Source organism: Galeopterus variegatus, unplaced genomic scaffold, assembly GCF_000696425.1.
Source record: "Galeopterus variegatus unplaced genomic scaffold, G_variegatus-3.0.2 Scaffold1662, whole genome shotgun sequence".
Taxonomy (NCBI): domain Eukaryota; kingdom Metazoa; phylum Chordata; class Mammalia; order Dermoptera; family Cynocephalidae; genus Galeopterus; species Galeopterus variegatus.
The window spans coordinates 284,297-298,588 of record NW_007727773.1 but is presented as its reverse complement, the minus strand read 5'-3'; the positions used below and the strand labels follow the sequence as shown (position 1 = coordinate 298,588).

The window sequence follows — 14,292 nt, the reverse complement described above, 5'->3', positions numbered from 1 at the left end:
TTTTTTTGTCTTTTTGTCTTTTTCCGTGTCCGGCAACGGATCGCAACCCTCAGTGTTGCTCCCGTACCGGACCGGGGACCGGCAACGGGATCGCAAACCTCGGCGTTGCTCCTGCGCCTCGCTCAGCCAGTGAGCGGGAACTGGTCTGTATGTGGGATCCGAACCCTCGGGCGGGAGCGCCGCCGTGCTTCCCAAGCGGCGCACCATCCAGTGCGCCACCGGGCTGGCCCATAAGACCAATATTTTTGCCTAAACTTATTTTTATGACTTCTTTGGATGAATATATTTTACTAGACAATCTTCACTAGAATCGATCGTTTTTAGGAATTCATGGAGTGAAAAAAAATCATATTTCCTGACCAAACGTATGGTGCACCAAGGCCAGCAAATATTTATGGTTGAAGAAGTCTTTGGCTTTTTTTGATTTCGATATATTTTTATTTCATTAACACCCTGATTAGAAGGGTAAGACATCTACATAAATTTTACAAAACACTATAACAAATGCTAATATGACACATCCTCCAATTCTGTAAAGTTTGCATTTGTTAAACACAAAATATTAAAAGGAATAGCGTTTTAATTTTGAAAATAAAAACTCTAAATACTTCATATTTTAGCGACAACAACTTGGTAATATTTTTAAAATGATAGTGAAACTTTTGTTTCTGAGAAAGAAAAAAATGAAATAGTAGAAAATATATCCACAATTATTTAATTTCATTTATACATAGTTCATTTTGCTGAACTTACAATGTAGACAATATTGTGTTCTCTGGAATTAAGTAAGGAAAGAACTTCACACAGATCAATATCTAATTTATTTGGATATTAGGCAACATTGAGGTTTGCCATTTTATCTGAAAAAGGTGAGAGGAGTAATTGTTATGTAGAATTTTTGGCAAGAAAATATGTGAGAACCACTTAATATTTCAGTTTTTTCAAAAGTGTTAGTAAAAACACTGGGAAACTATGTAGAAAGCAAGTAGCAGTTTCTTATTGCAGTAATATTCAGACTTCGATTTGCATTATTACAAATAATAATTTGCCATTAATTACCATTAAATGATTTTTCAATTAATGTACTTTATTATTTGTACACATAAGTATTCTCATTTTATTATATTTTAATAATACAGTACTTTTTAAAAGAGATTTCTAGAGCACTTTTAGGCTTAAGCAAAATTGAGAAGTGAGAACAGAGAGCTGCCGTATACCCTTGCCCCTACACATGCATATCAACATGTGCCACTATCGACATTTCTCATAAGACTGGGACATTAGTTACAATCCATGAAACTACAGTGATGCATTATCACCCAAAGTCATTGTTTACATTAGGATTCACTATTGGTATTGTACATTCTATGAGTCTGAACGAATTTATAATGACATATATCTATCATTATAGTATACAGAATAGTTTCTCTGCCGTGTAAATCCTCTGTGCTCTGCCTATTCATGCCTACCTTCCCCCAAGCCCTGGCAATCACTGATCTCTTTACTGTCTCTACACTATCACCTTTTCCAGAAGTCATATAGTTGGAATTAACACATAGCATGTGGCCTTCTCAGATTGGCTTCTTTTACTTAGTAATATGCCTTTCAGATTCCTCCATGTATTTTCAAGGCTTGATAGCTCATTTCCTTAAAGTGCTGAATAGTTCATGGGATGGATGTTGCATCGTTTATTTACACATTCAATTACTGAAGGACATCTTAGTTGCTTTCAAGTTCTGGCAATTTTGAATAAAGCTGTTATAAACACCTGTGTGGAGGCTTTCGTGTGGATATAACTTTTCAACTAATTGGGGTAAATACCAAAGACCACAATTGCTGTATTGTATGGTAAAAGTTTAGTTTTGTGAGTAACTGCCAAAGTGTCTTCCAAAATCACTTTGAATTCCCACCAGCAATGAATGAGAGTTCCTGTTCCACATCCTTTCCAGCATTTGGTGTTGTTTTGCATTTTCATCAAATAAGTGTGTAGTGGTATCAGATTCTAAAACATATGTGCTGGTACCAGATACTAATACATGCATGATGGTATCAGATTGTTGCTTTAATTTAATATTCCCTAACAACATATGATGTTGATCATCTTTATATATGCTTATTTGTCAACTGTATATCTTCTTTGAGGTGACTATTTAGATTTTAGATCTTTTGCCCATTTTTAAATCAGGTTGCTCATATTCTTATTGCTGAGTTTTAAGAATTTATTTGTATGTTTTGGATGACATTCTTTTATCGGATGTTTGCAAATGTTTTCTCCCAGTCTGTGAGTCATCTTATTCTCCTGACATTGTCTTTGGCAGAACAGTTCTTAATTTTAATGAAGTACAATGTATGAATTCGTTCTTTCACAGATTTTGCTATGTTGTGTTTAAAAAGTCATCAACAAACTCAAGATTACCTAGAAGTTCTCCTATGTTAGCTTCAAGGGGTTAATAATTTTGCATATTATATTTAGGGCTATGATCCATTTTGAGATTGTGGGTATGTCTGTTCATGCATATGTGTATGTGTGTAAAAGGTGTAAGTACCGTGTCCAGATTCTTTCTTTCTTTTCTTTTTTTTTTTTTGCATGGGGTTGTCTAGTTCCTCCAGCACCATTTGCTAAAAAGACTAACTTTTTTCATTGTATTGTCTTTTTTTATCAATTTATTTTTAATTGAATAATAATAATTATGAATATTTATAGAGTACAATGTGATTTTTTTTGATCTATGTGTACATTTTGAAAGATTCAATCTAGATAATTAACATAGCCATCATCTCATCATCTTTTTTGTGTGTGTTTGGTGATTGAACTTCGTTAAGTATCAGTTGACTATTTTTGTGTGGGTCTATTTTAGATCTCTCTATTCTGCTCCATTTTTATTCTATTGTTTTATTCTTTGGCCAATACCACATTGTCTTTATTACTGAAGCTTTACAATAAGTCTTGAAGTCAGGCAGCATCACACTTTTGACTCTTCTCTTCAGTAACATATTTTCTGTGTTTTTTGCCTCTCCATATAAACTTTATTTTTTTTCTTTTATTAAATTTTCTTTACATTTAAACTTTAGAATATATCACTATCCACAAAATAACTTGGACAGATTTTGATTAGAATTGTGTTGAGTCTAAAGATCAAGTTGAGAAGAAAAGATATTTTAACAATAATGAGTCCTGCTATCAATGAGCATGGAATCTCTCTCCATTTACTTAGTTCTTCTTTGATTTATTTTATCAGAGTTTTGTAGTATTCCTAATATAGCTCTTGCATGTATTTTGTTAGATTTGTTTCATTTTGGGGGGAAGCTAATGTAGCTGGTATTATGTTTTGATTTCAAATTGTTCATTGCTGGTTGTATTAGTCTGTTTCTGTTGCTTAGCAGAATTATCTGAAACTGGGTAATTTGTACAGAAACGATATTTATTGCTTATGGTTTCAGAGGCTGGGAAGTCAAAAGTCCAGGGAACACATCTGATGAGGACTTTTCAAATCTACACAATAATACAAGGTCTGACATAGCAGATGGTGGAGCTAGAGAGAGGGAGAACATCTCATCCACTTTCCTTTAAAACCATCAGAACCACACCCATGAACACCTTAAACCATCAATAGATTAATACATTCACTAGGGCAGGGTCCTCACAATGTAATCACCTCTTCAAGGCCTTGCCTTTCAATAACGACAATAGGATTTCCCATCCTCTTAACACTGTTAGGGTGGGGGTTAAGTTCCTAATACCTGGAACTTTGGGTGATACAATTCAACATAGAATTGATATGAAAGAAAATAATTGATTTTTTAAAAAATGCCTTTATTATTATTATTATTTTGTTTACATTCTAAGATGTGGCAGAGCAGTTGGGGAAAAGAGGGAGGGGGTGGGGGGGATAGGGTAGGAAGAGGAGGAATGACAGAGGGAGTCATGGTCAAAGTCCATGGCATCCCCCTCATTCCAGCCGAGGAGCCCAGGGTGCTTCTGGCAGTGGTTCAGTGGCCATTGATGGGCTGGATGTGGACATTGGGAGCTCATGGCTGAGGCCCTTGGCACCCCCACCCTGGCTCGGGAGCCCAGGGGGCCTCTGGTCCTTCTATATTTTATAGGTGTTCTTTGGTGGTTTTAGACCTTTACTGGTTAATATCAGAATTTTGTCTCTAATCTGTGGGGTTTTTCTTTTGTCTTTCAGTTCTGCGTTGGATTACTCACTATTTTCACAACTTAAACTCTGCACTGGATCTAATTTGTTGTCCTTTACTTACTTCTAAAATGGGGAATTTCCTGTGGGAACAAGCACTTGAACCCTGTGCTTGAGCTAAATTTCTGCTTTGCTGCTGATTATCTGGAAAAAGCTTTTTGTTCAGCTCAAGTTTTAATTATTGACCTTGTAAGCACTTCTGGGTCTTGTGAGGTCTGGTACATCTGGCTTGTGTGGAAACTCTGGTCTGGGCCTGAGTTTTTTTCAGCCAACTGCACCCCTGCAGTTCCATATTCCTAACCAGTCTCCACTGGGTGATCCTGTGCTGATTGAGAGCAGGTCATCTGTCCATGCTGGGCCCCAGTGTTTTCCCAGTGAGCCCATCTCCCCTACCACCTGCACTTCAAATACATCCCATGGGACGGGCCATGCACTGGTCCCTTGCAATGACTCACCAGCATCTGGATGGCTCTTTTTTTCAGTTGTCTGTGACCCCTTTCTCCTATGTGGGTCCGTAGGAATCCTGTTAGTAGTCTTGCTCACCTGGGGACCTCCAAGGCCACCTTCTCCCCTGCAGCCTCTAAGCAACTTCATACAAATAGCACAGCTGTGACTATTGCCAGCTCTTGCTCAGAAACAATCAGAGCATTCCTTTCTTTCTCTCATCGTGGCTTATCCTGTCTTCATGTAGTCTGTAGGTCTCTCCTACTCTTCCCTCGAGCTCTAGCAGTCCCAATTGTCAGTCGTTGCTTTTTAATAGTTGTAAATTGGTCAATGACTGACTTTTGTATTTTGACTTTGTATCTTGCAAACTTGCTATAATTGTTTACTAGTTTCAGGAGTTTTGTTGTTATTGGTGATTCTTTCAAATTTTCCACACAGGGAAACATCATCTGTAAACAAAAACAGTTTAATTCTGCCCTCCCAGTCTGTATAACTTTTATTTCTTTTCCTTTTCTTATTCCATTAGCTAGGACTTCCATTTCAATGTTAAAAAGGGGTGTTGAGAGGAGATATTCTTACCTCGTTCCTGATCTTATTTGGAAAGCTTTTACTTTCTTGCCTGAAGAATGATGTTTTATCTGTCAGTTTTTGTTGATGTTCTTCTTAAAGTTGAGGAGTTTCTCTCTATTCCTTGTTTGTTAAGAGGTTTTTGTTTTTTTTTTTAAAATCATGAATGGGTTTTTAATTTTGTCAAAGGCATCTAGTAACATAATCAGTTGACTTTTATTCTTTATTGATGTGATAGGATACATTAATTGATTGTTTAATTTGAATAAACTTGCATGCTTGAATTGGTTTTAGTATATAATGCTCTCTATACATTGTTGGATTAGATTAGCTAATATTTTGTTGGTGATTTTTACATCTATGCTCTTAATAGATATTGGTCTGTAGTTTTCTTTTCTTGTAATACCTTTATTTAGTTTTGATATTTGAGTAATGCTGGTCTCATAGAATGAGTTCAAAAGTATTCCCGCTGCTTCTATCTTTTGCAATAGACTACATAATTTCTTCCTTACAAGTTCGGTGGAATTCATCAGTGAACCCATTTGAGCCTGATGCATTCTGTTTTGGCAAATAATTAATTATTTATTCATTTAAAAAAATATATATATCTGTCCTTGAATATGCCTATTCAGATTGTCATTTCTTCTTCTGTGAGTTTTGATAGATGTATCTTTCAACGAATTGGTCCATTTCACGTATGTTTCCTGAGCAATGGGCATAGAGTTGTTCACAGTATCCCTTTATTTTGTTTTTAATGTCCATGGGATCTGTAGTCATGTCTCCTTTCTCATTTTTGATATTAGACATTTGTATATTTTTATTTTTTTTTCTTATCCAGCTAGAGGCTTCTCTATTTTATTGACCTTTTTGAGAACCAGCTTTTTATTTTATTTATTTTCTCTATTAATTTTCAGTTTTCCATTTCATTTATTTCTTCTCTAAATTTTATTATTTCTTTTATTGTGCTTACTGTGGATTCAATTTGCTCTTCTCAACCCTGAGATCCAGGAACATTTGCAAAAAAATAAAATAAAATAAGTCAATATTATTTTAATGGTATTAAAATGAATAGATTGCCTTTTTACAAAGATGGGGGTGGCAGTGCTTACCAAAATGAAAGCCATGACAAAGGAATGGCAACACATATAGGCACAGAAAAAACACTCCAGGCACATCTCCCGTGTGAGTGCTACTGAGACTCTGGCAGATGGGCAGCCCTGGAACCTTGGAGGAGTACCCAGTGGAGGGATGATTACCAGTGGCCATTATTAAGACACCCCTGGTTGTGTACTTGGCCATTAAAGCTGAGGAAAATCAACAGTGGTTTGTAATAAACAATAAGTCCAACAAATAGAGGATGGAACAACTCTTAAAGAATTTTGATGACTGTGGCTAAGGAACACTCTGCTCAGTCCCAATGGGGAAAAAGAAAAACCATCATTCATCAATCATTTGGCCCATAACCTGGAAGCTAGGAAGCTCCCACACCACAACCAAAACAGAGAAACAAATAGCAACCCAGTATCTGGCTTCATATATGTCTGGTGATGGTATTCTTAAAATTCTGGATTCAAACCAAAAAGAGAAGTGAAAGAAATTTTGCGGTGATATAACAGAAACATTACACGAACACTTATTTATGTCTATAGCAATATATAAAAATTTAGATAAATAATTTTATATTGATACAGACATTATATTTAATTTGTATATAAAATTGCACTTTATTATAAATGGTTGTGATGTTTACTCAGAATTGGTTTCATAACTATCACCTTAATTTCCGTAATTCTGAATAAGGGATTGTAGATGTTTTAAAATTTCTACATACACACACACACAAAAGTCATGAGATTTTACTTAATCTAGTGCCCCACTCTTCATTATTGCTCTTGTTTTATGAATAGTATCACTAAGAACTTTGGATATATAAATTTGATTACATAAAAATATATATGATAATAACATAACCATGAAGCCAAGAGAAAGAATTAGTGTCCTCTTTCTTATCTATCAAAATGATATTTTATTGCAAAAATATTCATCAATATCTATTTATATTAGTAAAAGTTAATGCTGCTTTACTGAAATATAATTAAATAGCATGTTAAAAAATATATATCTATAACAACCAAATATAGTTTATGCGAGGAATTTGATCATGGTTCCATATACATTAGTCTACTAATATTATTCATTAGATACATTTATATTACTAGATAATATGAAAATAGCTCTGTTACTCAATCAACTCTCATGAAACATTCCCTTCACATGGTTTCTGTAACCCATTTTCTTCTGGTTTACTTTCTAAATCAAGCAGTTCCTTATTAGTGTATTTTAAAATTAATCTTCCTCTACTTGGCCTTTGAAAACCAGAATTTTTAATGCTGGATTCTAGGCTTTCCTCTCTATTTACTCTATATTCTATATCTAGGGTGTTCCATTTGCTTCTTATAACATCAAAGTTAATATTCTGCTTAGCCCTCTCCTTCAAACTCCTGTGCAATATTCATAATGATTTCACAAACATATATTGACCTCTCAAAGAGAATTCATGCTTATAAAGGCTAAAACTTAAATTACAACCTTCCCACCAGAGTCCTCCCTCAGAGTTCCCTAATTCAGGGATTGGCACTATCAACCTCCTCATTCATCAGTCTCCAAAATAAAGAATCATTATTGATTTTTCTCTTCTCCTATAAGGGCTTCGCTGAGTTGAATTTATTTTATCCCTTGAATCTGTCCGGGTTTATCTCTCCACTAACCTCATCCTTATTCATACAACCTTGATCCCTTTAATCTGGATATAATGCTTATTGATCCTGCTAATAACTTCCCCATTCTGCCCTCATCTCCCCACACCGCACCTGCCATTTCACTTCATGATCTTACTCTATGAACTTTTACAGCCTCATCTTGCATCCCACTTCCTGTGACCCCCAACCCTCTAGTCACAGAGGCTCTCATTTCATTCCACACATATTTCATATTTTCTCCAGAAGGAAAGCTATGCACCTGTTGGGCTGTTTGTCTGAACTATTATGATTCATTCCTCCTATAAAGTGATACATTTCTGGAAATCCTCTAGTTGGAAAACCTTGAATAACCTTCTCAACCCTAACCCCAACCATAATGTCAGGTTCTCCTGAACATTTATAAAAACATTTTTATATTCAGAGGTCCTTACTAAAGTTGTAATTTTACATTTGTTTCTGAGTTTATTTGTTAAACATTTTGTCCAATTCAAGTTTAAGCCCCCTAGGGCAGAAAACTTGCCTCTTTCCTTTGACTCATAGTGGTCTTCCAGCCAGCAAAGGGTCTTATATGCGCCCAAAATATTTGATGAATGCAGAGATGTTGAAAAAGCATTTCATATTGGACATACTTTACTTATTTTAAAATGTTTTTAAAAACAGTAGTAGAGAAATACATTCTTAAGATATTTTCATAAAAATTATATCTACAACTATGTTTGTAAAGAGTTAATATTAAGATTAAGTACCAAAAATATATGAAGGTTCACATCATCACTATTACTTGGCAATCTTTCACTACTGCTAGACTACACAGTTATAAAATAAAATAATAGGTATAAATATTAAAATTAATAAACGAACAGAATATTTAAAAGCACTTTTCCACTAGTGTTAGATTAGGCATTTAGAAAAGAAAATGAAATAATAAAAATAAATATTAAAGTGTGTGAAATATATCATTTATGTTATTTGCAGATAATATAATTTGATATCCTGCATAACTAACAGAATAAATGAAAAATTGTTTGAAATAAAAATATTCTCTGTGTTTTGTGGATAAAAATATATTTAAAAAGAAAGAAAAACAGTTTCATTACATAACAACTATAAATGCAATTGGAACAATTTATCATATTAGAACCATAAGTACATAAAAAAAGATTAAGCTTAGAGATAAAAGGCAAGAACTAAAATAGAAGAACTCTAAAAGTCTATTGAATAACAGAAGAAAATTTAAATTAAGAAAAAAGTAATTCATTTTTGGGCTTGAAATCCCATTTAAAAAGATATTTTTTACAAAATATATAAATTGAAGATATTTAATTTGAGCAATGGAAAAAAAGCCCAAGCAGATATAGAAATATATTTTAAAGTATTAGTAACTAAAACTTGTGATATCGCTTTAGAAATTGACTAATAACAGACAGAATATGGGACACAACAAAATGGTTATTAATGAGCAAAATATTTTCATAATATTCGATTCTTCATAAGAGTAAAACATCTAATATAGAAAATCAATTGAACAAAATACAAATGACTCACAAGGAGAAAGAAAAAAACAGCACAGATTCATGAGAGAAATTCGACAATCTGAAAAGTGACAAATAAACCTAGAAAGAGATTAGCCCTCTTTAATAATCATCCAAATTCAAATAAAAACTAGTGGGATACAGTTTTTGTTAACATATCATAGATGAAAATTTTTAAAGAGTTAATAATTTCTATGTGGACTAAAATGTGAGAAAAGGGCGGCTCATAAGAGTGTGAATAGAAACTGCCTTTTGGATATGCAGCTTCAAAATGCGTCAAAAAGTAAGATGTGAATATTCCTTGACAGATAGTCCATTTCTAGAAATTTATCTTGAGGATATAATTGGGGAAAGGCATAAAATACATTTATAAGAAAATATCACAAGATTATTAAAAATAGCAAAAAGGGAAAAGAAAAAAAGAAATAATAAAATACATCATTAAAGTACATGCATGCATTGCATTGCCATGCATTCCTTAAAGATGATGAAATCTAATAGGGCTTTATATTTATTGCCATGGTATGATGCCTCTAATTTTTTTTTTTAAGAAAAATGGCAGGCTATACAATAGCATGTGTAGTTAATATGTGCAAACAATATGAATAAAACAACATCAGACTTTGTTTTAGTGCGTTATGTAATATTTTGCCACATTCGAAATTTGTAAGTGCATGGTTTTGGTGGTTCAACTTTCATAAATTATTTTATCTATGAGGGAAGATTTCATTCAATGACTCTGGTCTGTGTTAGGAGGGTTTCTTCAAAGAAGTAGGCAGCCATTCTCTGAGCAAATGAAAGCAAGCACAAGCTTATACATGGCTGTTCACTTAAAGGTAAATGCTACATAAGTTAAAACTATATATTGAAAACCAAGTCAGTACTTCTCAATCTGAGCCTCAAAGCCTCTAGGGTAGGTAGCCTAAATTGTGGGCATTGATTTGCAAGGAAGCCATTTTGCACATGACCATGTGTGGGGAGTGCTCCATGAAGAGTAGCAGCAGATTTCTGTATTTAATGATGGTAACTGTCTCTCAAGAGAAATTGCTGATAGGCTAAAGAATTTGTTCATGTGGTTATATCTGGGTGGCATTATTTTGAATATCTGAAATTATTTTTTGTATTTCAGTTTACATTATTGAATTTCATAAAAGGACACATATAAAATCACTTTCATTTTTATGAGATGGAGATTCAATGTAAAACCTGAAAATAGAGGGGAAAGTCATATTTAATGGGATTGACAAGCCACAGTGTCCTTAGGTTGATAACCTTTCCAAATATGAAGATGTACATAAGAGATGACAAAACTTCCTGAAATTATTCACTGTCTTAAAATGACTTGTGAGACATTCTAAAGAGAAATTTGCAGTAAGGCATATTAACTTCAGAGCATGTTTCACAGGAAGATCAAAGAGCTGTGAAAGCATACTGACAGATATATCCCTTTTATCTAAATGTTGTGTTTAACTCAAATGCTATCAAAACCCATATTCTTGTGATTTAGAATTCTTTATAATTATCAATGTGAATGAGAAACATATCAATAGATATTAAAGTTTGGAATCATTCTGACTTTAAATAAATGCTTATTAACAAATTTAGTGATGATTTCATTAAATAAATATTAACTATTCTGTTTGTATTAATGTTTATAAACACTTGTGATAGCCAATATTAATTTCAGGTATTGTTGCTTGTACCTTTTGATGAACTTTATCAAACCATTGTTTATAAGTAGAAAAAAAAAACTTGTTTAAATATGACATTGAATTGAGTATTTAGAAATAAACTGTTCTTTTCCCAAATTATCATTTCAACATATGTCCTTTACAAAATTGTATGGTTTTGTCGTTTATCCTGTCTCAAAAACGTTGGCCCCTAGACATAAATTTTATACTGTTGCCCAAGGGAATTCAATATTATGCTCTTTGATTTCTCCTTTTATATTTAACACATTTCACATCTTAAATAAAAGCAAACAAATAAACAAATAAAAACCCTACATTGTTGACAACCATGTTCTCAAAATTCAGACTTCACTGAAAGGTCTTACTGCACCTCCTTTCCCCATCGTCCACTGAACCCTTAATCCCAATAATTAGATTGTGGTTTTTTTTTTTTTTTTCCTATCACTCTAATAAAGCTGCTTATGAAAGTGACCAATGAACTTTCTTTTTTTTTTTTAACTTTTTGTCTTTTTTACTGACCGGCAACGGGATCGCAACCCTTGGTGTTGCGCCCGCACCGCGCTCAGCCAGTGAGCGGGAACTGGTCTCCACATGGGATCGGAACCCTCGGCGGGAGCGCCACCACACTCCCAACCGGCACACTCTCCAGTGCGCCACCGGGCCGGCCCGACCAATGAACTTTCCATCATAATTTTTTCTTGATCATTCTACATTATGTGACATGCTTTGATTCTTCCACTAAAATCTCCACTTGCATAGTTTTGGGTAGTACTATCAAAGCCCCACAATAGACTGGGTTAAAGTTCAGTTTCTAGAGCCCACTCCTAGCTAAACCTCATACAAACTAAGTTTAGATACATTACTTATATTCTCATCACCGTTTATAACTTATCTATAAATTTGAAATAATAATAATATTTCTCACATGGGGTTTCTGTCATAATTAAATAATAAAATGTTTGAAAATCCTTTGGCAGGAGTAAATGTTGTCTATATTTTTACCTATGCTGCTTTTCCTTGTATTACTCTAGTAGCCCTTTGTTTCCTTGGGATGGTATTTATCCTTCTTCTGTTGCTACTTTAAAGACATCTTATAAGTCTCACTCCCTGGTCTCTCTTCTTTTTTCTATACACTTTAATATTCTACAAATTCAAACCTTAACAGATGTAATACCAAGTCTGTATTTCTATTTTTGTTATGTCGTCAACAGTTCAGTCGTAAATTTCTATTGTCTTCAAAACAATTCCACTTTTGAAGGACTGAATTTTCTTCATAGAGATTCTTTTGCTTATATTTATGCACTTATCCAATGTCGTTTGGAAATTCCAGCTTAGTGTGATTTTGGGTGGCAATTGCCTAATGGTGAACTCAACTATATACATACAGAGAGAGATATATATAGAGATATAATTTATTTATATATATATTATCTATATATATATATTGATTGTATATATTTATATGTTATAGATGTGTGTACATATATATATTTATTTTTCTAATGTTAATCACATTGATCAGAAAGTAGAAATAACTGGGTAAATCTAGTGCTATGATCATCTGCTGAAGTATGCAAAAAAAGTTTTTGGAGAATTTTAGTTATCAGACAAGAGTCAATTAGAACCTAAACTACAATTACATAGCTAAAAATGATTTTACATTTTAGATTTAAGTTAATCTAAACCTACATTAAAGTATTATAAAGTACACCTAATCCCTGATTAAACTTTGAATTGCCATGTTGGATTGAGAACAAGATCTTTGCACCATTAAAATAAAAATAAATCATAAAGTCTAAAAACAGTGACTATCAGTAAAATACACTTATTTTAATCAAATAGTTATTATTAATATTAATAGTCATGTCACGTTCTAAAAAGATAGAACACAAAGAATATTGTATAAAATGTGTAGCTTTCAGTAAAATTATTTTTAGGCAAAACTGGACTCAAGCATGCAAATGTACCAAGGACACATACTATGAAAAAAAGGAAAGCAGATGCTACATGCACTACCTATATTCCATTAAATTTTTAAATAAGAAAATCAAGCATTTTCAGTAACAACTTTTGTAACTATTCCCAGCTATAGTACAGAGAATACTGGTTCAAAGCTTTTTGGTGTATCAAATAAAATAGTATATGTAAAATACTTTGAGTTCCATAGCACATTGTATAAATATTTACTAAGTTCCTTCACCTACAACAGTGTAAAATAGTTTTAAATGCAACAGTTATGCCTTAAAACCACTAATATATGATAAAGGGAAATTCTTTTTATGTCCTACTTTGTCATAAAAAACCATGCGTAAATGATAAATGGTATATTATTCTGCATACCTTTAAAAATGAAGCAACATGTTTGGAAAATAGTCTTTTTTGAAAGATGGAGAACTCTGAACATCCGAAACATGATGAGGGAGATGCAGGCAGATATAAACACACCAAAATAAGTAGGAGAATACTGTAAATGGTGGGACACGCTATACGGTTGCTTTCATATAAATCAGATCAAGATTTGAGATATTAAAACTTCTCTCTGTTTTATAACAGAGAGAGATTTTCTACAGGTGACTACCTGCTGCAAATGAAAATCCGTAGAGTAGAAACACAGTTTATAAAACTGTTTTTTCTTCTAGGAGCATGGTTGTGATGGTGAAATATACAGACATCCTTAGACAAAGATGTTGGCACTATTTTGTCATTAATCACAGAGGATTTACAAGAAACAAGGGGCTGGTTAGTTGTAAGATAAAGGTACTCTATTTGTTGCTTGTGAGAAATGAAAATGTATCTTTTCTAGCATCAATGTTGCTCTAATGATTGAGGAAAGTACCACTAACCCTTTATCAGCTGCATACTTTCATGCTAGTGTAGTGGAGAGAAGCAGATTTAGCTCAGTTTGGAGTTTTTTACTCACGTTTCCAAAATATTATATTGGCAAATACACTTTACATATTACAATATGACCTTTTAAAAAACAAACAAAAATAACAATATGGCCTTTTAAAATGCTAGTCTTAAGTTGATGTTTGTAATAATCTTATTTTCATACTTCAGATGGCAAAAAAGAATGGTGCATAGGATTTTTAAAAAGCCAAGA

At 33.3% G+C, this 14,292-nt stretch overlaps 1 protein-coding gene across 1 annotated transcript in view; it reads right to left on the bottom strand.

Annotated features, from left to right (window-relative positions):
- The window catches only part of LOC103595024 (serine/threonine-protein kinase N1-like), a 25,730-nt gene extending 14,158 nt beyond the window's left edge, over positions 1-11,572 (bottom strand). Inside the window, 1 exon segment of the mRNA XM_008578325.1 lies at positions 11,555-11,572. Coding sequence (XP_008576547.1) covers positions 11,555-11,572 — 18 coding nt within the window.
- Positions 11,573-14,292: the final 2,720 nt, after the last annotated feature.